General features: G+C 40.4%; 1 protein-coding gene across 1 annotated transcript in view; it reads right to left on the bottom strand.

Moving 5' to 3' along the window:
- myo3b (myosin IIIB) overlaps positions 1-24,916 on the bottom strand; it is a 65,965-nt gene that overhangs the window by 33,833 nt on the left and 7,216 nt on the right. Inside the window, 20 exon segments of the mRNA XM_051404595.1 lie at positions 2,156-2,285; positions 3,511-3,599; positions 3,787-3,940; positions 5,162-5,309; positions 6,111-6,321; positions 6,988-7,114; positions 7,206-7,320; positions 7,396-7,494; positions 7,573-7,775; positions 7,897-7,980; positions 8,119-8,223; positions 8,949-9,065; positions 9,162-9,246; positions 12,018-12,173; positions 14,693-14,758; positions 19,995-20,140; positions 20,866-20,942; positions 21,539-21,638; positions 21,896-22,000; positions 23,653-23,787. Coding sequence (XP_051260555.1) covers positions 2,156-2,285; positions 3,511-3,599; positions 3,787-3,940; positions 5,162-5,309; positions 6,111-6,321; positions 6,988-7,114; positions 7,206-7,320; positions 7,396-7,494; positions 7,573-7,775; positions 7,897-7,980; positions 8,119-8,223; positions 8,949-9,065; positions 9,162-9,246; positions 12,018-12,173; positions 14,693-14,758; positions 19,995-20,140; positions 20,866-20,942; positions 21,539-21,638; positions 21,896-22,000; positions 23,653-23,787 — 2,452 coding nt within the window.

Genomic DNA, 24,916 nt, shown 5'->3' with positions numbered 1-24,916 from the left:
ACACACACACAGACACACACACAGACACACACACAGACATATACACAGACACACACACCCACACCCACAGAGACCCATACTGTGACCGCAGGCTGCCCAGGCCCTGGCAGGCCCTACTGAGCCCAGCCAATTCAAACACTATGATCCCCCTGATCTGGGAAAGGCCCTGGCTCTGATGAATTTGTCCATGCAAATACATCCCATTTCCTCTGACAAAACACCACCACATGTCCAAGCCTCAAGGACCCACATTCTGCAGGGCTCAAGTGGCCTCGCTATTCACCGCCTGGGAGCTTTCTACTTTCCGGGGCCCTCCTAGTTTCCTACTGTTCTCCAAACATGAACGGCATCAATACTCAGACCATCACATTCTCAGTCTGGCATGTGAAATGAATGAGTAGTCGACTGAAATATCGCATTAATATGGACTGTGTGTGTCTGTTTTAAAATATAACACAGAGGAAATTGATCTGTTTTAGAGAAACTGTTCCTGTGTCACTGCAGTTTGACTCATGTACCAGCAGAAACATTAACATTAGCTGCCTTTATGTGTGCAGTTTGCCATCCTAGATCCATTATTTTACTATCACAGTGTCAGGCTGCAAGTCTACGAGGGTGTCCCCTAGTGGTGACACTGCGGTGGAGGCGACCCAGAGTGTGAAACCACCCTGGTGTAAAACAGATTTCCATCAGATCCCCCCAGATAATGGTAATTTCACAGATAACAGTGAATCTATAATGTGAAGTAAAATGCAAATTAAATCCCCCCACAAATTTTACCCTGAAGAATAGATTTATAATTTTCTTACGCTATACTGTATCTCACTTTAAACGGTGCTCCATCTTTTCCAGAATGATAAGCCGGAGCAGAGCGTTTCATAGCTTTTATCTAATGAGATGATCTTCAGTTTGCACAAACTGCAATACGAAAACTGGACCTCCAACTCCAAAGAAATAACAGAGTTGACTGGGAGCTATATTGAAGTAATGCTGCTTTTAAATGAACGTGCAGAAGAATCTACAACTGTAACCTTTGGTAGAAACTGCACAACACAGTAACAGTTTATTTCTGCAACAAATCACCACATTAGCTTGATGCACCAATCTGAATGGCAGGACAAACAAAAGTGCAGTGGAACAAAAGGGAAATAAAGGAGCTTTTAGACCTAACTGACACTATAGCAGCAGTAAACATTACAGCACATCTTAGTATGTATTGAGCGCCTTTGTGCACTGAAATGAAGTGTTCGCTGAATTTGTTTTTACAGAGTGCACTCCTCTGAAGCCGTTAATTGCAGAAAGGAAGTGGCTGAAGGCTCCCTTGTGCACAACCTGCAATTGAAGTTTACAGACACATCACACAGATTTCTGCTGGAGTCTCGACTAAGGTGCCTTTTGTGAATTGAAGCCTCCTTTTTAATGCCACTGGGACTGAAAGCAGGCATTTACAGGTCCCTTAAAAGGAAGTGAATCACATAATGTGGCTTAGCTGAAATAAAGTAGGAAGTGGGAATCTGATAATTTAACACATCTATTAGCATTTCAGCTAAGTCAAGTGACCAGGAGGCCGCAGCCACAGCTAATGACGAGCACATTACTCTACCTTCATTTAACCAACAGAAAAGAGGTGGGAAGAGTTGCTTTTGTGTTCTCTAAATACTATTTCTTCATCCCCTGGGTATTTAGAAACCTTATCATAAAAATATCCCACTGCACCCACAATCTGTAGATAGCATTCAGCAGTGGGAAACCAAGAGGGACAGCTTAGTGAAAATAAAAACAGAGCGCCGTGCAGAGAGCTGAGCCTCTCAAGAGATAATGGAGACTGCAGATTTATCCGAGCACGGCACACAGAGGCTTGAAATGAAGGGGGACCAGGAGATGCCTGCGAGCCGCGTCTTTAAGAAACCCACTTACCTGAACATTTATGGAAGCAGTAGACACCAGCACAATTCACTGAGTAATACAGTCAGAACCCTGCATTGTTAACAATAGTTTGTCTCAAAGAAAAGTTTCCATTTCCATTTCCATTGTGGTTAGCGGTAGAATAATGTCCCTGTTAGTGGGTGAGATGTTCTATGGTCTGCTTTATTTTTCATCGAGGCCTATATATATATATATATATATATATATATATATACATATCACAGCATACCTGTTTTAGTTAAAGGGCTGGAGAACAGCTGCTGCAAAAGTTTGTTCTCCGATGTTCTCAGAACCACAACGATGTCTGCAGGAAGGGTGTCTCTGTTCTTCTCCAGAAACCCATCTACGTTGTACATTACCTGTCGAGAAGGACATAACACATAGACATTTTCCATTTCCTAAGGAGTTTTCTTGACATTACAGGGCAGCACTTGCTCACAAATGGTCACATAATTTACTGGTAGGCCTCGTATTTACACATTTTCCCCAGTTTTATTCCTCCTTTTTTAATGACGCAGGGTTCATGATTAAGGTTCACTACAGGTAGGTGGTCAGCGTTTAAGGTACACTTTCTGCTGTTCTCACCACAGCCGATTCTTCTGCAGTGTCTCTGGTGATTTGAGTAGTTTCCTGCAGTTTTCCTCTAAGATAGGTTTATGTAGGCGGTCTGAGTAAGGGGCTAAAATACTATTTAAATCTTCCAGGACAATATAGGTTATTTTCCAGGATATTTTGTCATTTTAATCCATTTCCAAACAAATATCCAGGTTTTCGAGGATGCGTGGGAACCCTGTTGAAGGAGCCATCGTCATTACCTCTCGTATAGGGTCTGGCAATTTGTATGTCATAAAGTGGTCAGTGAGATCACATGATATTCTTTGCAATAGGCCTTTTTCACAGAAGACAGCTTGAAATGTCACAGTAGGAAAAGCACAAATGAATGATGGCTGAATTCCATTTAGCTGCTTCAGGTATTGTGCATGCAGGCTGGCCGTCACACTGTCATGACTTACTGGGACACTTGAAAAGAACAGAGCCATCGTTAATGTTATTTGGAACACCTGCATTATCTTTTCCTACTATAAGTCAAAATGTCTGCTGTGAAAAAGGCCTTTGAACTGTGTTTAAACATCTCCACCACATCACATCACAAAAATTGATTCACACATGTAAAGACTAAATTTTAAATGACAGTTTGCTTTGAATCATTAATTTAGAGGACACATCATGATTATATCCTCTGAAAGTCTATTATCAATTAATTATCGTCAAACCTAATTTTGAACTTTTAAGACGTAGTTCAAATTTGAACAGGATTTATATTAACTCTCAATTGCTATAACTACCAACTGGTCTGATAATAGGTCACATGCTCCACCTTGATTCAGTTATCTAAACATTGTGCAAAGTATTAAACTTTAGAGAGAGACAAACAGTAAACCTCACCTACCACAAGTAGTGTTTGTCACAAGCATTTTAAAAACTGTAACTATTGTTAATATACGGCTAAATCTCCGAAGTTATCACACCAACAAACAAGGCAGTAGATTGATGGTTTCACACATCCAAAGACTCATTTCATACCTTTCCTGCGTAATGCTGAATCCCAAAACAAAGCTCCACACGCTTTGGTATCCAGAAGTATTTGCAGCGCAAATTGTCCTCAAATTTATCTGTAGGCAAGAAATGACAAACATACAATAAAAAGATGCTTTAAGCAACACAGGTAGGAAACTTAAGCATATAAACCGTTTTTGGCCAGAGCTGCAGCTACATTTAAAGAAGCAGCGACCTCTGACCTCTCGTATTCATTTTTCATGCTTTTTCTGTTTGATGTTGCAGGAGGAGCTCCAGTCTTACCCACTAAGGTCTGGTCAGTGGCCTGAGGGAAACGGCTCTCCTCATCCATCAGGGACAGCAGGCCCATTGGCTTCTGCAGGAACATGTCCAGGATGGGCCTGTTGTCCTCGTACTCCACCAGGCTGGCATCCACCCCCTCACTCTGGTATTCCATCTAATTAGAACCAGTGAATGTAGCATAATCTCGTTAATGATTTCTCTAAATGACCCAATTAAACAATCTGGGCTAAATATGATTTGTGCATGCGTGGGGAGAAAAAATAGTTTCTAATCAACAAAACCCAACAGTTGCAGCCGGCTGTGTGTGTCTATGGCTGAAGTTTACAGCATAATAGAGTCTTTTACTGAATGCATAAAACAGAGCAGCTCTGAACTAACAAATAGAGCCACTTACTTATTCATAATTTATTTCTCTTTGCAAATAACCCAGAGTCATATCATATTATTGCATCTATTTAATTTCAGATCAAAAAGTTGTTTTAAATATATATTTTACTAATAAAGTGGAACCAATGGATCTAAACCGTCCTCATGTTTAAGTCATTAACTCAGAATAATCAGTTTCTGTGTACAGCAACGCTGAAGACATCTACACCAAATAAAAATCCCTGTTCCACTGAGCACCAGCCCTCCATCAGGGGCAAATCGCACTTGTTTGTAGAAGAGAAACTTTTCTACAGCCCTTATTTTCAATGATCACTGCTGTAATTAATGCGTAAAGGGTAAATGTAGCTTCAAATAACAGTTCCAGTGGTAGAATAAGCAGGGAGTATGATCACTATTTATGTGTGAAATCCAGCCTTAATTAATGATCTTACTTGTATTTCCTTATTCTTCTGTACACGTGTTATTGTATGCATTTAAATATAAAGCAGGTTGAGTTTACTAGCGATAAAGAGTGCTATATAAATAAAATTGCCCAGCCCTACCTTGTTTTTCCTTTTAAAAAGGACTGTTGCAAAGAAAGACTAAAAGGCATTATGGCAAAATGGTTCTTGATTAATGTCTCTTCATTCCCATCAAGGAAAATAAAGACTTCTCGCACTTCAGGGTAAACAACTTCATTAAATCAATTAAGAGAGTCATTTGGTGGTGCACAGTACAAACAATCCTTTACACATCACAGCCCGGCTAAAAGCAAAAACGTTCATGTTGAGAGCATCTCTGCCCTGATGGATGTGAAAACACTCAAATAATATTAAAATGACCGATTTCCATAACAGTGCTTTAAAGGGAATTTGTTGTCTCAATATGTTTTATTGCTGAGGAGTGTCGTTTTCTGGATGCATTCAGTCCGAGCACAGTACAGAGACGTATTAAGAAAGATGCATTTGCACAGACATATCAATAATCTCTCTCTGTATGTCCAACTCACCTGTTCCAGGGCAAATATGTGCTGGTTGAAGTAAAACTGGATCTGTTCGTTTGCGATATTGATGCACAGTTGTTCAAACGAGTTCTTCTTGAAGTTTTCAAATCCAAAGATGTCCAGGATTCCCACATTCATGCCGCTCTCTGCGGCACTTCAAAGGAGAAAAGGGGGACAAACAAACTTATTCTTCAATGTAATGGAACAAGCAAATCCCCAGCAGCCATATTAATTGATAAAACTTTAATGATAATCCAAGTTCAACCCAAATACAGAGTCTGGTCTGGACTGCCTAGTAGTGTGAAGAAAAATCATAAACATCAGCTTTCAAAAAACTCTGAGCTTCTTAAATGGTTTTATTTCAGTCTCTATTGATTTAACCTCGAGTCATTTTCAATATCTGCACAAACAATACTCATTTCTACAACACAGCGTGAAGACTGAACACCCTGCATTTCATATTCAGCGCTGGGAGCTGCTACTTTTCATGATCAGTCATTACCCACTGTATATAGAGGTCACCTTTAGCCTGTGCAACCAGGTTATTAATGGCAATAAGGAAACGGCAGAGATGACTGGAATGCAGACAGGAACTCTTTTGTACATCTCTGAGAGACGACTCCTTGACAGTCGACGCTCATATTTATGAAGGAATTCTTTTGGATCAATGAACAGCCTCTTTGCAGTCTCTCTGAAGTCTTTTTAATCATCTGAACATTATTTTCTCTGCACGCAACTCTGTATCAAAAATTTATTAAAACTTTTTTTTGCTCTCCTTTTACTTGTCTTGTGCTTGCCCATTGATATTCTCCTCTGCATGTTTGCATCTACCTCTACAGACTTCCATAAAGGTCATCAGAGCTTTGCAGAAACTCTGCGTGATCGCTCGAGATAATCGAAGAAGAGAGAGTAACAGTGAACGTCCGCACAGATGTTCCTCACTAAGCATGCTCACCAGATATTCATGTCAGGCTGCAGCAGGGAGTTGATACGATTGACTATCCAGCTGAAAAGGCGTCCGTACAAGGCCTTGGACATGGCGTCTCGGACGTCGGTGGCTTTGTCCACGGTGTTGGTGCGGATGATGGTCTCGCCCCTGGTGACCACACACTGGGAGGTCAGAGCCTCCTGGAGTTCCTCAGGGCCGATGCTGAGGAGAGACGCGGCTGAGAGAAAAGACGGGAGGGTTAATCAGTTTGATAATCAAGAGCTCATCTGAGTTTATCATTAGCATAAAAATAAGCCCCAACAATCTTTTGCTTCTTTACATTTGTTATGTAAATTGCAAGAAGGGTTCTGTGCTTTTGGATACAATTGCTTTCAACTGCTTACAGAACATTTTGGTTTCTTTGTCCCATTTTCTGGGTAACAAAACATGATTGATCCGTTGTTTATTTTGTGTAAGGCACATAAAAGTGCCCACAAAGCCTTATACGACATCCAACACACTGTTGCCATAGTGAAAAATGCCTCACAAAATAACAAACTATTACACAAAACATACATCATTACACACCATAAAAAATATAACAAAGAGACCCACAAACACATTTCAGTAACAGGTTCTTTTCTAAAAAACACACAGCTAAAGTCATTTAAAAATTATCCACCCAGAAAAGCTCTGCAGAGAAGGAGGGCATTTTACCACAGAGTGCAGTCCGTAAATCATCATCACACAAGGAGGAATAAAACATAAAAAAAGCCTTCTTTTTTAATCTAATCTAAATCACAAAGCAAACTCTTTTCTCTCCAGGGAGACCATTAAATCTACCTGTTTCTTTGGCTAAAAGAAGAGTATTACAACTCACACTGCCTGATATATTGTATCTCACCGTTCTCTAAGGCCTCTGAGTTAGGCACTTCACTCTTATCAGTTTGGTGTTGGGATGTGATGGCAGCAAATTCAATATTGCCGGTGTTCAAAATGGCTGAGAGAATTCTGTAAACAGAGGTCACTTCCTACAGAAAAAGAGAAGAAAAATCATATTATATTATAGCACTTAACCGATCTGTGACCAAATACTATAAACTACACTAAGAATTAAAGTACCTCTTCAGTAAAACCAATATTTCGGAAACCCTCCTGAATCGCGTCAAACTGCTCCTTGTACAGTTTGCTGGAGACAATGTCTTGCATCACTTTGCGGTGCTGGCTGTCGATATACCTGCAGATGCACATTGTGACAATCAGTGTTCATTTACCGTGTTTACTATGAACATGTCAAAGTCAAACTGCTAACCTGGGAGGTGTCCTGTCTGGTAGCCTGTAAGTCTTCAGCTTGTCTTCGTGGTAAAGCCCAGCGTATATGTAATAAAATATGTGGAAGTTTTTCTCCCCCCTGAAAGAAAACAAACTCAGTAGTCAGAAATCTGACAAAGGATGAACTCCAATCACACCAAGCCTGAGCAGCACATACGTAGCCTGTTTGATGACCCTCGACTTCTCCAGCAGGTACTCCGATATCTTGGCCCCGATGACCGCTCCGGTGAGTGTGAACTTCATCTCCAGGTATTTGCCGAAGCGGCTGGAGTTGTCATTGATAGCTGTGCAGGCATTTCCAAAGGCCTCTACGAGGGGGTTCACCTGCAGGATCTTCTCACGCAGCGTCCGATTGTTAGCCTGAGAGCAACAACATGTTTCTTTTAATAAACTATGGTACAATTTCGAGGTAGTTTATGCAGTATTCAGCACTAGTATCAGCAAATATAACAATATGAGGATGACCACACTGCTACCATACCTTTCCCAAGAAGGTAAGATGTTGAACAATCAAATGGGCGCTCTCTGTTTTCCCTGCACCGCTCTCCCCACTGATTATAATACACTACAACAAAGGGGAACATCCAATGACTTACACAGCACGCAACACAAATGTCTCCCTTATGTAACCAGGGAGAAGGTTTGTAGAGCATTTTGTTAAAGACAGACTTGGCAGACACAGGGTTGATTTTATGTAGAATACCTGGTCTTTGCAGAACGTCACCATGCCTCTGTAGGCTGCATCTGCAGTAGCAAAGATGTGTGGAGGGTTGTCAACCCGCTTCACAGCGTGGTACAGCTTAGAGAACTAAGAGAAGGCACATTGTTTTTCATTTTAATGATTGTTTCAAAAGAAAACCCACAGATTTTTACAGATTTCTGTGTTGTTATAATTAGTGTTATAGATTTTAACCATTTGGCCATTTTAGTCGTTGCAAACATTTGCTAATTAGCGCTTAAAACAAAGTACAACTGAGAGTTTGGCAGGTATTTGATCATAAACCAAAGTACTGGACAAATTGAAATTGTGACCCGATGAGGGATCAACAGTTATTACGAAGCCTGAGGGGATCATGAATGTCTGCACCAAATTTGAGGAGAATAGTGCTTGTGACATTTCACAAAAAAATAAAAGAATATAAACATCATGGTGGTGCTAGAAAAAAAAAGTTAGGAGATCACCAAAGGATTCATCCTCTGGGGAAAATGAATATGTGTACAAAATTATCCATTAGCCCTTAAATATTTGATTAACAGAGATATTTCAGTCTGGACCCAGTGGTGGACAGACCCTGAGTGTTTGTGCCGAAAATGGTATAATGAGTTTAAACTCTGATTTTATGCCAGATATTTGTATTGTTATTTTGTAGTATCTAAAGTAAATATGGATTTATTTTACTGACTTTTTAAAAACTCAAAAGACTAAAATAACAGTACTATATACAGTAGCATATCCACTAAGGCGATCCTTCATCATTTCCACTATGATTGGGACACCACTGTTTGCATTTGTGTGACTGGTCAATAACCAACCTGGGGAGAGTAGATGCTGAGATTCTGGAAAGGATTGAGAGCGATGAGGATGTCGCCAACGTAAGTGTACACCTGCAGCTCATCATACCTCTTCTGGAGATGGTTGATTATTATCTCCTGCCCGAAAGAAAAAAACAGAACACGCACATGGCATCAACAAGATTGTACCTTGGACCGATCAATGCATGATGAGATAAACACATTAAATCTTACCTCATCCAAGAACTCCAGGTTTACCAGATCATCATCGGGACAGCTCTGTATAATGAGGGTTTTACGGGTATTGATCCGCTCGTGCCTGCATGGAGCCAAGGACATGATAATACCTCAGAAAAAAAGCTGTGAAACGACCACCAAATGAGAAACAGTAGTTTGACTGGTTGGATGTGAGACCCAGTCACTTCCAAGGTTTGTGTGAAGCCCTTAAAGCTCTCCCAGGGGACACATCTCCCATTATCACAGGCTGTGATTGCACTTCATCTGTGTTTTGACCTATCACTCTCCAATGAGCCCCAGTGGGCAGAGGTCAACACAGCGCCAGCTGGCTCCACGGGGACTGTGGAAGACCTCAGGGGACACCAGAGAGTGTGTGAAAGAGAGCCAAAGAGCGCTGTGTCTGTCCTACTGCTTTATGTGTCTATATATATATATATGTGTGTGTGTGTGTGTGTGTGTGTGTGTGTGTGTGTGTGTGTGTGTGCATATGCACAGTAGCATAGTATGCTAAGCCATTTAAATTTAAACACTGGTTATATTTTATATATATATATTAATCAACTAATTCTCATCAAAGCCCATGAAAAGACCAACATACTACTAAGATGTAATGTCTGTGTGGCCAAAGCCTTGGAATAGCTTATACCTCATATAGTGATGTAGCTCTGGGCGCTGTAGTTCATTTTGAGTCAGTCACACATTCACTGTCCTGCTGCTACCCACCAGAATTGGGTTGCACCAGCTATTAATAAATCCATCACTAAGTTTGTGCATAAAGTCCTTCCTAAGTTAGTAACTCTTAGCTAGTTTCAGAACAGTGATTTACTAAAGTAAGTTTCACCAGTAAAGGCTTTAGTGATGTATGAATGTGTTGCTAGGAAACGCCAAAAATAAGCAGTTTAAAGCAATCTTGTGATACATTAAAATTAATTGACACTAATTTGTAAATGTGGGTTTGTTTTATTTGAACATGCATGAATGGATGTGTTTCAGAGTTACTAGTATTTGTGCAGGTTAGAAGGAAGCGGGAAATATCCAATCATGCTAAGCTAACTGACGCTCTTTGGTGATTTCTAACTTCATTTGCTTAATATTTGAGGTACACTGCATTATTCTTGGTTTGTGTTTTATTACATTCAATACATTAAAATATGATACATTTTAATCAAATGTCAGGTTTATCATATTTCATATTACCTACCCCTAAGTCTAAACGAGTCACATATTAGCAAGGTAACGTTAGCGCAGCTTGCTAAGCAGTTATTGGGTCTAAATATTTAGTAACAACTAAATATTAAAAACTACCGTTTCCATGTAAACCTCCATTTGTTACACTTATTCTATAATTAGGATACCTTTAAAGATTCCTAAGTGTCGGTGCGACCGGTTCCTGCACCAATTGTGTTTTAATCCACCGCTGAAAACATTATAAATACACCATTTACTTATTAGGTATTTCTAAGTATTTATGTCTTCAGTAGGAATAAATGGTCTTAAGTCAGAAAGTATTAAAAGACAGACTGAGAGAATCTTGGTTTGGGACTTTTCATTGGATTTTGTATTAAGGAAAAAAAATCTAAAAAGCCTTTAAATGAAAGCTTTTGAAAAAGCAGCCAAACACTCCTCAAAGCTGCAAAAAACAATCCAATATCTCATCCACACGAAGTATCTATGCTCTATTACAATAAATAATCAATCTTATCATGAATACAAATAGTCAAGCTTCAGGTTAGGAACGGTTTCCTCCTCTGCTTTTGCATTCATTTTGTATTCTGAATATAGTGTAAATGAAACAGTGCAGAAATAAAGTCACATGCTCAATATGTGTGGTCCCGCTAAAGCGAATACTCGTCACCATGTCCTTTTGGAGGAGGACTTGAGACCTCTACCTCTCTTCCGCTTTGAAGTAAATCGCACTATTCCACCTACGGCAGCTACTTTTAAGTTCTCTATGTCTTTATTCTTATCTGGAGTCATTGTGTGCTGATCTGTGGCATGAGAGACTAAACCAGGCGAGCCCAGTTCTCGCCCTACAAGCTCCTAATCCCATTATCCACTTTCACTGTGGACAGGAATTCGGGATCAGGCTCAGGCACCGACTCTGCACACTCTCGGGAGTAAACAGAGCTGGCACAACATCAAGACTCTCTCAGTCAAGGGCAGGTTCAGCGAACTCCTTTATAATGAAGATTAAGCATTGCCAAAGTCAGTATTTCTCCGGTAAATAACAGGAGACTTTCTGCTCTGTCATTTGCTGCCATGAGAGTGTCTGGGTGAACTATTCTTCCTGACACATTTCAGGATTAAATCACCCTCTCTGTCTTTACATGTCTATATATCTATACATATTTATCAGTACAAAACACAAGGAACTTGTATGGTAGCAAAATAACTCTAACTAGCTCATTCAAACTCAAGCAAAAAGAAGGCAGTACAGTTGAAATGTCACCTATTTTTAGTGAGTAAATCAATCTTGAACAGAATATTTACTCCGTCATTGGTTTAATCACACAGGCGGGGAAGAGCTTTATAAGAATGGTTGCCACATCCGCTGGCCTAAATGGCATTTATTAATCTAAGGTTAGTCAGCACAATCACTCCTTCTAAATTAGTCACACTCCCCTTACTTCTCTTTAATCACACACTGTAATGTCCATTACTGGGGCTCATCATCACTTCTGAGCATAAGAAGATGAGACCCTGCCCCCTACTGGACAGAAAATATATCACCACCCATCTGCTGCAACTGTGGTCTCCAATGACAGCACACAAATGAACCAACCAGCTTCGTCACTGCAGCATTATCTCTTCTGCAATTTCAGAATGAAATAAAAATAACCCAACGTTACTTACTTGGTTTTGGTTTTGCAGCCGGCTTCCTGCTGCTCCTGGATGAGAGCAGCCAGCTGCTGTTGGAGTGCCACATCTTTGTCATGTACCTGCTTGATGAAGGGATGCTCCAGGAGGTGGGTCACAGATGGACGTGCCTCAAAATCCTTTATCAGACACCTTACAATCAGAAACAAAAACACAGAGGAAACTTTGACCACTTCAGACAGACAAAGCCTCTTGAAATCAGAGCAAAATAAACAGTGAGGCCATCACCTGAGCATTGTGGACGGCTGATTTGTCCAGATCTGTTCGGACACTAGCAAGGCAGCTCCTTACAAGTGTTTTAAAGTCTGGGACACTAATCTGTCGTTCTCTGTCTGAGTACCACATGGTCACTATCACCATGCCCCCCCCGAGTCTAAACAAGAAGCCCTGCTATGGCACAGCAGTAAGTCCTATCTGTGATGTGCAGTGTTTGCCAATAGGTGATGTTACTCTGTGATACTGGCCCGTGGCTACAATTCAGCATCAGTTAGCTGCTGATACAAGTACTTTCAAAATATTGACTGTTAAGCAGCACACACACACACACACAGACACACAGACACACACACACACACACACACACACACACACACACACACACACACACACACACACACACACACACACACACACACACACACACACACAGGAGAATAAATGTAGCTTTCATTTCTGACAGTTTTGATATATTGTGAGAGGAAAACTATGAAATTAAAAGACTTGTAAATCCCCACCTGAACTCAACGACGCATCCATCAACAATCTACATTTGTACTGTTCAATTACTTGTTCAGTTTAAGACTTTCACCGTCTCGCCGTGTGTGTGCTTGTGTGTGTGTGTGTGCGCACTACAACACGAACAACTCCAGGCAGGGGAAAGATAGAGAAAAACACCCAATCTAATTCCTACCACCTAATCTACTCTGAAATTCTGTTTCTTTTATCAGTTTGTTCGGCTCCGAAAGTTAATTCCATGAATTCATTAGCGTCAGGACATTAAGCAGAGGTTGCTGCTATTAGCAGGGCTGTGCTGCCGGGATGCTGAACGGCAGGCCACTTTGTCACAGAAGTCAGCTCTTTGGCTGCACAAGTGCAGACACTGGTGATGGATTCATTATCCTGAATAACACCCCCCTACCTCAGGTTCCCTTGCACACACACACACACATACATGTATAAGGCTGAAAGGGCTTCACAAACAGCCTGCAAAGCTTGATAACATTGTCCAGCCTCCCCACATTGAACTCAGCTGGGCTTTGTTTGGGAAGATTATTTCTGATATGATATCACACAATCCATTAACCCAGATTACAGAGCTGCAATCCAAAACGTATCCAGTGAAAACCATTGCAACTACACTTGTAAAAAGTAACAACTAGCATCACTACAATGTGTGTTGGCTTGGTTTAAGGGGTTATGTGATACAGATCAATAACTCAAGTGACACAAAAAGGACCTTCAAGGCAGATGGTCTGTTTGTTTTTTTTTCAACTGGCCCCTTTGCAGTTATTGCATCTGCACCTCCAAACCTGTTCCTACACAAATAATTCTCCAAACAAATTGAATTTTATTTTCTCATTATGGTTCAGACACACACACCTCTGCGCTGTAGATATTAAGGTTGTATATTCTGAGCAACCATTACAAGCCACCCCTGACATTATTAGCTTTGCACAGTGGAGCAAATGATAAGTTATCTGGGCCTCGGATAGACCTGATAACTCAGGTGAATTAGTTTGTTCCTCTGTGGCAGATTTACACAAATTAAAGTCAATGAACAGAAAAGACAAGGCTTGATAGAATCTGGCTATAAAATATCAATTTCAATCCCCTCCATGTTTACATGCACACTCCCATCTGCTGACAATGTGCTATAGCTAATGTTCAGATATCATTTCATACTGGGCAGATGCTTTAGTGTTTTTTAATTGGCTCATGCCATTTTCAAGAGTAGCTGCTCATAGAAATGATACCAAGAAAGTAATATGAAGGTTTATAGTCTTATGTCCTGTATATTAACGACATTACTTTCACTCACATGTCTTGCCAAAAGATTTAACCCGTAAACAGTGTCACAGATCAAGAAAACCAGGCTCAGAACTAGAGGCTGATCTTCATATTGGCTGATAATATGGTCAATATCACTGTAGAAATGTTATTCATAATGAAATCAATAATGACGTGCGGTCGGATATACAAAAAAACATTTGTAAATAATAATAAATAAGTAAATTAAAGGAATAAAGGATGTACAGGCTGCCTTTTTATGTATATTTGACGAATGCATGAGTATATTCACAGGTATAGATGGACTTCAATGTACCTCATTAACATATGTTAAAGTTACATTATGCTGTAAATACTTACACTATCACTTACAATATCATTATTTATTAACCAAACCAAACTCTTAATTAACTAAATTAGAGGGATTCTTAGCTAAATAAATCTATTTATGTTATATCCATGTAAAAATAATATTGGTCGATATATTGTCTGAATCAGCCTCAGTTCTTCCCAATAGATGATTCTTAGTGGAACATAATCTACTGCGAGCTCCCACAACCCTTTCTAGAAAATAACTGCCTTTCAAAAAGTATTAAAACAGAAGGAAGACAAAGGTTGACAGGTTAAAGTCAGAGGACACTTACTGGCCGATGAAATGGTTAAAACTTCTGCACCATTGCTCTGGATTTCTTAACGTAGGGGAGGGATTTCTGAAACAAAACACACACGTACAGAAGTCAGTATGAGAAACAGTGACTTTATCAAATTAATTTAAATGACATCATGATGATCGTTGCTGAAAATGAAAGCCTTTCAGCTTGTCTCCAGAGTTAGCTGACAAATGATCACTGGCAGGCAGAGTGTGACCGTCAGACTCCTGCGAGAGTTTCTGGTCCGAGGATGAGCTGGTCGGGGTCCAGGTCTATGGCAGCCACAGAAAAAGTGACAAATGATAACAGCTCCTCCACTGTCTGGCAGCAAGCATCTGCCATTGGGAGCCAAAAGTTATGGGAGCTAGTTATACCTCTGTCAGCAGCATTTACGGAGGCCATCTATAATGAGGCTAATACTTTTCAAGCGCGCTCGATGACAGGAGGCAGGTCTGTATGAGGAGCCAAGGCTGGACGGGCCTGAGTACAGTCATCTTCACAGGGAGCTGCCAGTCTGACAGCTGGAGGCTGAGCCTTTTGTCACTGTCAGGCAAACAGTGACAGACCTGGTCGAGACATTTATTAACTGCGTTAATGAGTTCACACGTGTTGTTTCACTGCACTGTCAGACAAGTAGAATATGAAATCTCAAGAGTAAAATGAAAGGGGGGGGGGGACATGCATGAATTTGGATTTTAAAAAATGTTTTCATTTTGTTTATCACAAACAAACCAAAGCTACACATTAAACGACAAGATATCTGACACATTTTTAACATATTTTTCTCCTTTTTTTTGGAAGGGATGGGAGGATGTTGGGGTAAAAAATCTGTCATTTTCCGCAGCACTAAGTTAGTCGAGTCTTTGATAAGGATTCAGACAGGCAATCCTTTCCAAAGTGCAGATCAAAGCCAGTAACTGACTGCTTCAATGCAACCTCTAATATGAGCCTGAAGACACATTCTCGCCTTGATGTTGTACCATATTGCTTATACATTACAGAGTCAATATAGCAGCACACTGCTGATAACACTGTCAAGTGCGCTCATTGTGCTTAGCAAATTCAGGCAGTTTTTTCTTTCAGTATTTGTGAGACTGCTGGCTCACATTGTAAACACAAATGGCTTATTCAAATCCAGGTCCAGGCAGAGCTTGTACTGTCAGACGTGCCTCAGACTGGATTGAGGCAAAATCACAGAGGTGTCAACAGCACTTGGCGGCTGTAACTAAGCCACGGAGGAAGACAAAAATCAGGCCAATGCAATATTTGAATAAGATACTTCATATGCAGAATTTATAATTTCTCCATTTTCCCACATGATGTAAAACATTGTTATTTTTCAACGCTATGCATTGTCACTCAAGACTTACTTACAGTCTTTCCACACAGCTCTCTATTTTCAGACTGAGACAAACTCTGTAGAAGGTTTGAATAATTATAATAATACAATTATCATCAAGATATAAAAATATGTTTCTTTGCCACATCTCCACAGTTTACTGTAGCAGACATTATAAAGCAAGCAATGCTGATGACTTGTTCCTGTCTAGCAAAGTAATGAAGGATAATGACTGACAAAAGATTCATATATTTTTGAGGTTAAAAGACACACAAAAGTAAGAATTAGTGTCTTACAGCAGAGACAGATCGGCCTCTATAAAGGCTTAACAGAGAATGAGCACAAGGGTCCGAAATAAAGTCTTATTCAGCGAATGGACCACCGGCTTAAAATTTCAGCTCATCCATCACCGCAGCCAGAGCACCAGCACTTCTTTGCGCATACATGCATGAACACGGAGAACTACTACTACATTTATCATGTCTTTGGCTGCCACATCGCCAAATGCTGCAGTCCTGGACACCACACAGAGCAGTGAAATAACAGCATCAAACGAGGAGTTGTTAAAGCCTTTACTCATGATTGGTAAACCAGCCAGCCAGCCAATGATCTCTTGTCAGGGGTTAAGACTGCATGAGTGTCTGGTGATGGGAAATCTGTGACGTTAAGGCATTACTTCACTCTATCTAAACCAAAATCAAAGTGATGTTTTAAATCACTTTTCTGTCAGTCTTTGTGCGTCAAACTGAAAAGCCAACAAGTTAAGTAAAATGTTTCACTGTTGTTCATGATTTTTGAACAAAAATATGTAAAGCAAATACACACGGATCTGCAATTATTATTACCACGCTAGAGGAATGGATCTAGAGGTCAGTCCACCACTTTGGTCCTGACCATATACAGTCTATAGTCCTGACTGAACTATCTAACATATTGGAAATGATCCCCAGAAAATGAATGTATAGATTTTGCTGATGCCATGAGGAGCCTGACTTTTTCCTGTAGAGCAACCATGAGTTTGACATCTGTGGTTTTGAGTGAAATGTCTTGGCAACTGTTGGATGGATTATCATGAAAAGTGTTTTGGACATTCATTAATAAGTTTGGGAATTTCTTAACTTTTAATCTTCGTTCATGATCAAATACCTGCAGAACTGATCAGCAAAAGTTATTAGTTATGCATTGATTCAATGTATTATTCAACACACAGGCAAGACATAACTTTAGTTTACTCCAAATTTGATGTTTCACCTCTTGAAAGATTTCACTCTGTGGCAGAAACACCAGAGACTGTGCTGATATCCCTCACCCTTGGCTGTTCTGCTCCACAGATTTTAGCTTTTTCCATGAAGGGCTGTCTCTTACAGCACACTGGTCTGGATTTCTCTCCCCAAGCCACATGATTTGATTAGCCTTTCTTGCATCTGACAAGCCATCATTTACTTCTTCCTTCCATCTCGCTCGTTCTGGTCTCCACTCCACAGATACATGTACTGTTAAATATGTGGCTAATATCTACAGGGATCTGGCCGAATAAACACAACCTTGGACGCCCTTGCCTCTAACCTTTACAGCACGTTTTTACACACACTTACACTGGTTTGACTTTACGTGGACACTTTACATGTCCTGTGCAGCATTGGCGCAAGCAATTAACCTTCCCGCATATTAAATATCACAGACCATCTTTGTCATCTTTGTCTGTAATTCATTTTGCAGTTGATGATTTTTACAACTTCAGCCTCTGACATGCTCCATTGCCTTCATTTATGGTCACCATGGACATCACATATCTGTCGTAACAAAAAAAAACACACTCCCAAAGCCTTGGAATTAACTTAAGATGAAAACTGAAGCTACATGAAATAGCAGAATAATCTACCTGAGATTTAAACATATGCATGGATCTACGGTATGTCACAACTCATCAAGTATCAGATATTTCTGAAGCACAAACAAACCAGGCACCAAGGTGACCCTAATTCATGGAGCTCATCAGTGTCTCCTCTGACAGATATCAGTGCTCCTCTTATCGTTTATAGCCGCCGCCTTGAATGAGAATCATTTCCACCTGTGCAGGTTTCTTGTAGCACAACCAACACTGTGACATAATGGCTATCTGCTGCTAGCCCCTGCAGTCAAACTGGTGATAGCACAGTCTCTTCATTTGGTCCTTTAAATCTGTAGCTTGACAAGAGAGACTGTTCACGTAATCCTTACAGTGGCATTCAAACAGCATCACACTCAGGTGAATTAGTATGAAAGACAATGTATAACATGAACCACAACCGGGGTATATTTTTATCGTATATTGAATATTATCTTGCCTATACACTGTTTATTTCTTGTTTACTATCTAGATGTGTTTCAGAGAGGAGGGACGATGAGTTAGATGATACAACCGAGATTAACTACATGACAGTGAACCCTTTAGCCTGAAAACACATTACTGGTTGCAACTGTAAAATATCAGAATGATGAAAATGCTTATTGCATGTTGTAGTGCTTGTATGGTTTAATAAAACATGTTTTACCCAAGGACAATACCTCAGAAAAGGCTAATGGTTTGTGACGTATTAAACAGAGAAAATCTAGAACTTTGCAATCATCAAAACCTGTGAAGATAAATCTCTCTGATTTCATCATGAATCACTCTCACCGCCACTAAAGACCCAAAGGTGAAACACATTTCCCTATTTAGAAAGCAATTCATGCAGGAGTCATAATTTACACCACGTTTCCTCGTGATTTTGTCTGCCGTGCTGCTGCAGTGATGGGAAAATATATTGGAGATAAATGACATGTTAACAGAATGATTTCATGGTTCAACACATTTGCTGTGATTTATACCACCGCCACCTCCAAAGCCTTTAAGGTCCCAATTCATACCAAAGGGGCAAAATATCTATTTTGATTGGAACAGAGGCAGAGGCATGTGAGTTAAAGATATATGTCCAATTCTATCAAAATCCTGGTTATTCCCAAAGTCAAAGAGTCTTAGAAATCTGCAGGAGTGAAATAGGACTGGACATTGACATGGGAAATGCATATGCCGCCTCCTATTAAGGCTGCTGTTTGATAAGGAAACATGCTTGCTACTTGACAGAAACCACTCATCCAGTTCCAGGTTGCTCTTTCAAAATTTTCCCAAACACACAATTCCTAAGCTGCAAGTGGCGTGTTTAGGTGAACGTCTGTGTAAAAAAACCTAATTGTGAATCAGACTCATTCATTTTACCAAGGCATCCCGCTCATAGCCATCATTGCTCTTGTAATTATTTTAAATTCTGGTTGAATTTGGTGCTGATGAAATGCTGCGTTAGCTCCATAATTCCTGCCACACAAGCTATCCATATTCCTCCTCTGGCTTGGCAGGGAGGAGATAACATTGTGACGGGGAGGAGGTGACAGCCTCATCTCAATGTGAATGGAGCTAATCACCAATGCAAATTGCAATCAGAAGGGCATATCTCTACCTAACTGAGAGATAATTGCGAGATTGTGCTGATAACAAAAGGTCAACCGCGTGCAGCCACTAAGCTCTCAAATGATCATCAGACGCACACTGTCTCCAGCGGTGAATATTTTTACAGATTGAATCACTGCATTAATTTTAAGGCCAAACACTACCACATTTTTTTTTTTGATGATGAAGAATTTAAACACTGATTATTCAGCAGATGCTGCCTTTCAGATTGGAAACATGAAAATGCATTGGCAACAAGAAACATGGATCAAGCCGAAAATATCCAGTTTTACTCTTTTCTAAATTTCAAGTCATAACAGAAATAAATCAATTTGTCAAGAAAGCCGCTGTTTTTTCCTTTTTCTTTTCATCACCTCTACTGTCACATTCAGTCTGCCATTGTCCTCCTGACATAATGGAAAGCAGTATTTGAGTGTCCTTGTGTGGGCAGCCCCCAGCTGTGTGGTAGGAGCGCCCTCTAGTGGACTCACCGTGGGATCTTGAAGAGGGCTTTAACTGGATGCATCTCAGCCAGCGGGGGATCTCCGTCTGCCAGCTCGATGGCTGTGATGCCGAGCGACCACACATCGCAGCGGGCGTCGTATGAGTAGTCGTACTGCTGTTCACAGGCTATGACCTGGCAATATAACACAACAGTGACCATCTGAGCAATTACTTAAACTGTTACTGAGTCCTAGAATTCAGTTTTTCTCATAACACAGGCAGAAATCAGCCAGTGAGGTGAGATTCATTCACTTTTTACCTGAACACTGTGTCAAACTCTTGAAATAAAGCCCTTTATTAACATCACCTTAGAGAAACTGGGTAATAATTTAAAAGAGATTATGTTTAAAAGGCTCATAAAGCTGAATTTTAATTCCTTTTTATATCACTTTCTTATATACTGCCTAAAATCTGAATCACACACATCTATATTTATGGACTATTCAAACAATGAAAGGTAGGTCAGCTCAGTTGCCACTGGCTCTCTTTTTCCACAGTCAATAATTATAACTGACACTACATTTTACAGCTGAGTTTATTCTAATTGCCCCTGAGGTCCCTCCCTACCAGCCCAATCACCGCACCTCATTTCTGCCAAGGAGTAAGCTGAGGGGCCACAGCCTCCCAGCTATTAACCTTGAGGCGACCTCAAGAGCTGCACCCGTGGAGGGGAATACACAATGACACCGGGGAGAGTCTCGCAGAAATAACTGAACCTCTCTCCTGCTCTCTTTGTGGCACATAAAACAGACTTTGCTCTTTTAAAATGTTCCATTAGGCAGTAAAACACGTGCGCTATTTCACTACTGCATTATTACAGATGATCATTTGTGCGTTAAGTGAAGCGTGGACTCTGACCTCAGGAGCCATCCAAAACGGAGTCCCGACTGATGTGTTCCTCCTCAGCCGGGCACTGGTCAGTTGAGCCGAAACACCTAAAAGAAACAAAAACAACGAAAATTACTTTTAATCACATTAGTATGTTTATCAGTGTGAATTTTTTCCAGATAAAAATATAATTTATGATGAAGACTAAATGTTTGAATTAATCAATAAATCCTTGGATATAATTTAGTGTGGCAACCTGCCAAGCAGTAATAATAATGGGCTATAATCATTTCAAATTATGTAGGACAGATTTTTATCAGCATGAGTCCACTTCATCTCCATGACACAGAGGACATAAACATGCCTAGGGGTGACTCAAAGTCATTTGCCATAACAGCTTTCTTTTAATATGCAAAGGATCAAATAATGCAATTTAAATGAGCAATAATAGCCTTGGGTTAAGGCTGCGGTCCATGAAATAAAAAGATGTTATGGTGAGCAAGGGACTAAAGTGTGGAGCACGAAGAATGGTTTATCCTGTGCTTGTGTTCGCCTTCACAAACAATGTCACAGGGATGTGCTGCTGACACTTCCCATACACAATGCACATCAGAGAAAACGACACAATTCTCAGACCTTAACGCATTCATCTCTTTCTATCAATCCATGAATTGGTTGAATTGCCTCATTTAAAGACCATTACCAAAGTCAACCAGTTTGACTCCTCCCTCAGCTGTCAGGAGGATGTTGTTGCCTTTGACGTCACGATGGATAATCTGGTTGTTGTGCAAATGCTGAAGACCCTTTTTTACAGACAGAAAACACAAGGTGGTCGGCATGAATCGCATTATTAGTCATTAGTGTGAATTAGAATATGATGCATTAAAAGGTTGAGCAGTACAAAACTATCTAAAAGAACTCCCACAGCTGTTCAGAGGGAGAGACATTCATTACCGCCTGCCACACTTCCCCTGCTGAAAATAAATCCCCAGCACGCTCTCTGCGTGTTTGCATCCCACATCCTCCCGAACATTAGCAGCTTTGCAGCAGGCCATCTTACCAGGAGGGCACTGTATAAGATGTATGCGATAACGGGCTCCTGCAGACGCTGGCCTCGGATGAGCAGCCCTTTGATGAGTTCTGTGACAGAGCCGCCGTTGCACAGCTGGGAGGGAGACAGAGAAACTCTGGTGACTCGTCCATCACTCACCACTCTAGATTATGATTCATGAGGAGAGCTAGCCCACACACACAAGTCAGAGGAAGCAATGCAGCATCACATGGCAGCATGAAAGCATCAACATCCATGCAGGTGTGTCGCTGTGACAAACTGAGGGCACATTTTAATATAACTTAAAGGTCCAGTGTGAAGGATTTAGTGGCATCTAGCGCAGAAGAGGAACTAAGGTGGCCGCCAAACGCAGGAAAACACGAACATCCCTATCTGGAGCCTTCTGGGCTACTGTAGAAACATGGTGTGGTTCAACATGGCAGACACCATGGAAGTTGACCCGCTGACTTTAGTGCTCATTCTAAAGACACAAAAACACAACAATTCCTATATTCACAAATGAAAACCTGCTAATAGAGCCTCCTAAATGTTACACACTGGATCTTTACATTTTAAAGGGTTTCACTTAAACTTTCAAAAGTTTTGAATATTTTTTGGGCTAATAGACAAAAAAGTATCTTTTAGTATACAGTATTTGGATGGCAACAGTTAAAGCTACCCTGTGAAGAAAGAAACACATTCATGTTTCCTTTCAGTGTTACTCACCAAAACACCATGTGAGTTATTTGCAAAGCGTTTTTTTTTTTTTTTTTTTTGTTACATTATGAAACGTGGATCATTTACATCCACATTCATCAGATAGGAGTCTTTGTCTTTCCCGCCATTTGCTAGCACATTGCTAGATTTCTTGACACATTTTTAGCTGAATGTGAAATAGCTAACATAACTTTGAAGAAACTGAAGTGCAGGCTTAGCTAGCAAAATGATGAGAGGGAAGGAAAAATATCCTCAGAACATGAGAAAAAATGAACATAAGAAAAATAAACTCTCATCTAAACATTGCCCTCTAACGCTTGCCTAATAATCACAAACATTATGTTCATGTTAGCCTGTGTCGATCTCATCTTATGGCCAATTGGATGTCATTTTAGTGGATGAGAGTACGACAGTAAACTAATGGTTGATGGCATTCCCGTCCTAAGTTATAATACTTTAACTGTTCGCCATAATCCATGACGGTATTTAGGACCAGATGTTACGTAGCTCCCTCACACAAGGAGAAAACATAAACATAAACAATCTGGAGATGAGACGGTAATAATAAATAAAGAAATGTAATATTCACAAAACAATGTTACTTAATATATTTAATCCATTCTTTGTAAACAATATGACATTACCATAGCAACATATCGCCACGTGTTTTTCGGGTTTGAGGAAGGCGCCGTCTGTCTGCCTGAATCCATGTGAATGCAGCATTAGTTAGATAAGGAGATTGATACACTCTCATCTGACAGCTACTTAGTTAGCTAAGCACAAAGACTGGAAATAAAAGGGAAACAGCTAACCCTGACTGTTAACACTTAATGTACAGACATGAGAGTGGTATCGATCTTCTCATCTAAATCTCAGCAAGAAATCAAATAAGTGCATCCAAAATGTCGAGCTCCAGATCCAAAACTATTAGCACTGGCACACGGTCAATGTAATGCTATACTGTAGTTTGTAAGGATGATGCATCTGGGAAAACCAGTAAGCTGTGATCCAGGGTCTGAGACTCTCTACAGACATTATGAGGAGCTCACCTCAAGTACCAGCCAAAGTTGTCCACCTGATAACTTGTCTGACTTGTAGAACATGCCGTAAAACTTCACCACATTAGGGTGGTTGGAGAGGGACCTCAAGATGTTGTATTCAGCCTCAATCTCCTCATCCACATCCTATAAACAACAACAGAAAACAGGTTGGGACATAGAATTGATATAGATGTATGTAACTATGCAAATAAGAAATAAAAATGTGATTACAAAAAACATTATTTCAGGTTGTGGTTCAGACATTCTGAGGTTGACTATAATTAGACTCCTAAAGATAGGGTTATAAACTCAGTAACAAAGGTAGGGACGGTACTGGGTGCTAAACTATTTCTGGAAGTGCTTTTCTATCAAAGTAAATCTCAGAGGAAGGGAAGAGCAACAGTCAGAGAGGCAGAATTTCTCTTCCTGGATGTCTGAGTGATTGTGGCAGCAGTCTAATCAGAGAGAGGGATGAGAGAGGAGGCAGCTTCATCTTCATGGCCATCAGGGGAACATCATGGTGGATAGCACTGCCAGGATGGCGATTGTTCCTTTGACACAATCACAGGAACGCCTCAGACCAAGTCTCACTACCACAATGCGGTGCCAATGCGGAGTCCACAGCATCCTTATCACACAGACAAATGAACGGATATACAGAGGGGATACAGCCAACGCAGGAGCTACACTTTGTGGTAAGGGTGTGTTAGACTTAACATGACAGGAAATAAATGAAAAGGGGAGACGTTGATCTATATCACTGGAGCAAGTACAAGTACAACTGCATCAAGATGGAGAGGAGGAAAAAGTACTGGCAACTTACTCTGTTTGTATGGCTCGCATGCTGAGACAAGTCACATAGTTATAAAGAAAAACACAATGGTTTTAGTCTTTGCTTTTCTCTTCTGTCACAATATTATGAGTTCTTACAGTCATCAAAAAAACTGTCATAATGAAATGAGCGTTTGTGGAGGACTCTCTCACCAACGCTAGCAATAGAAACTTATAGTGGGGAGGCTGATGTCAGAGCAGCGTCTGAATGATCTAATTTAGCCAGTAAACCAGTATAAACACTCAGCTGTCTGTCGAGTCTAAATTACATTTCTTTCATTTTATTTTCATATAACAATATACAGGGTAGGTTGGCTTAGCAGACATGAGTCACAAAGAGAGCTAAATATTAGACAGTAAACAAGGTACAGGCTCAGTTACAGCAGTTACAGGTGTACGTTAGTTTGCACCAACAAAAAAAGCTCTCTTTCCCCAAATCTTA

This window comes from Dicentrarchus labrax, unplaced genomic scaffold (assembly GCF_905237075.1).
Source record: "Dicentrarchus labrax unplaced genomic scaffold, dlabrax2021, whole genome shotgun sequence".
Taxonomy (NCBI): Eukaryota; Metazoa; Chordata; class Actinopteri; family Moronidae; genus Dicentrarchus; species Dicentrarchus labrax.
This window is presented reverse-complemented; position numbering and strand designations above follow the sequence as displayed.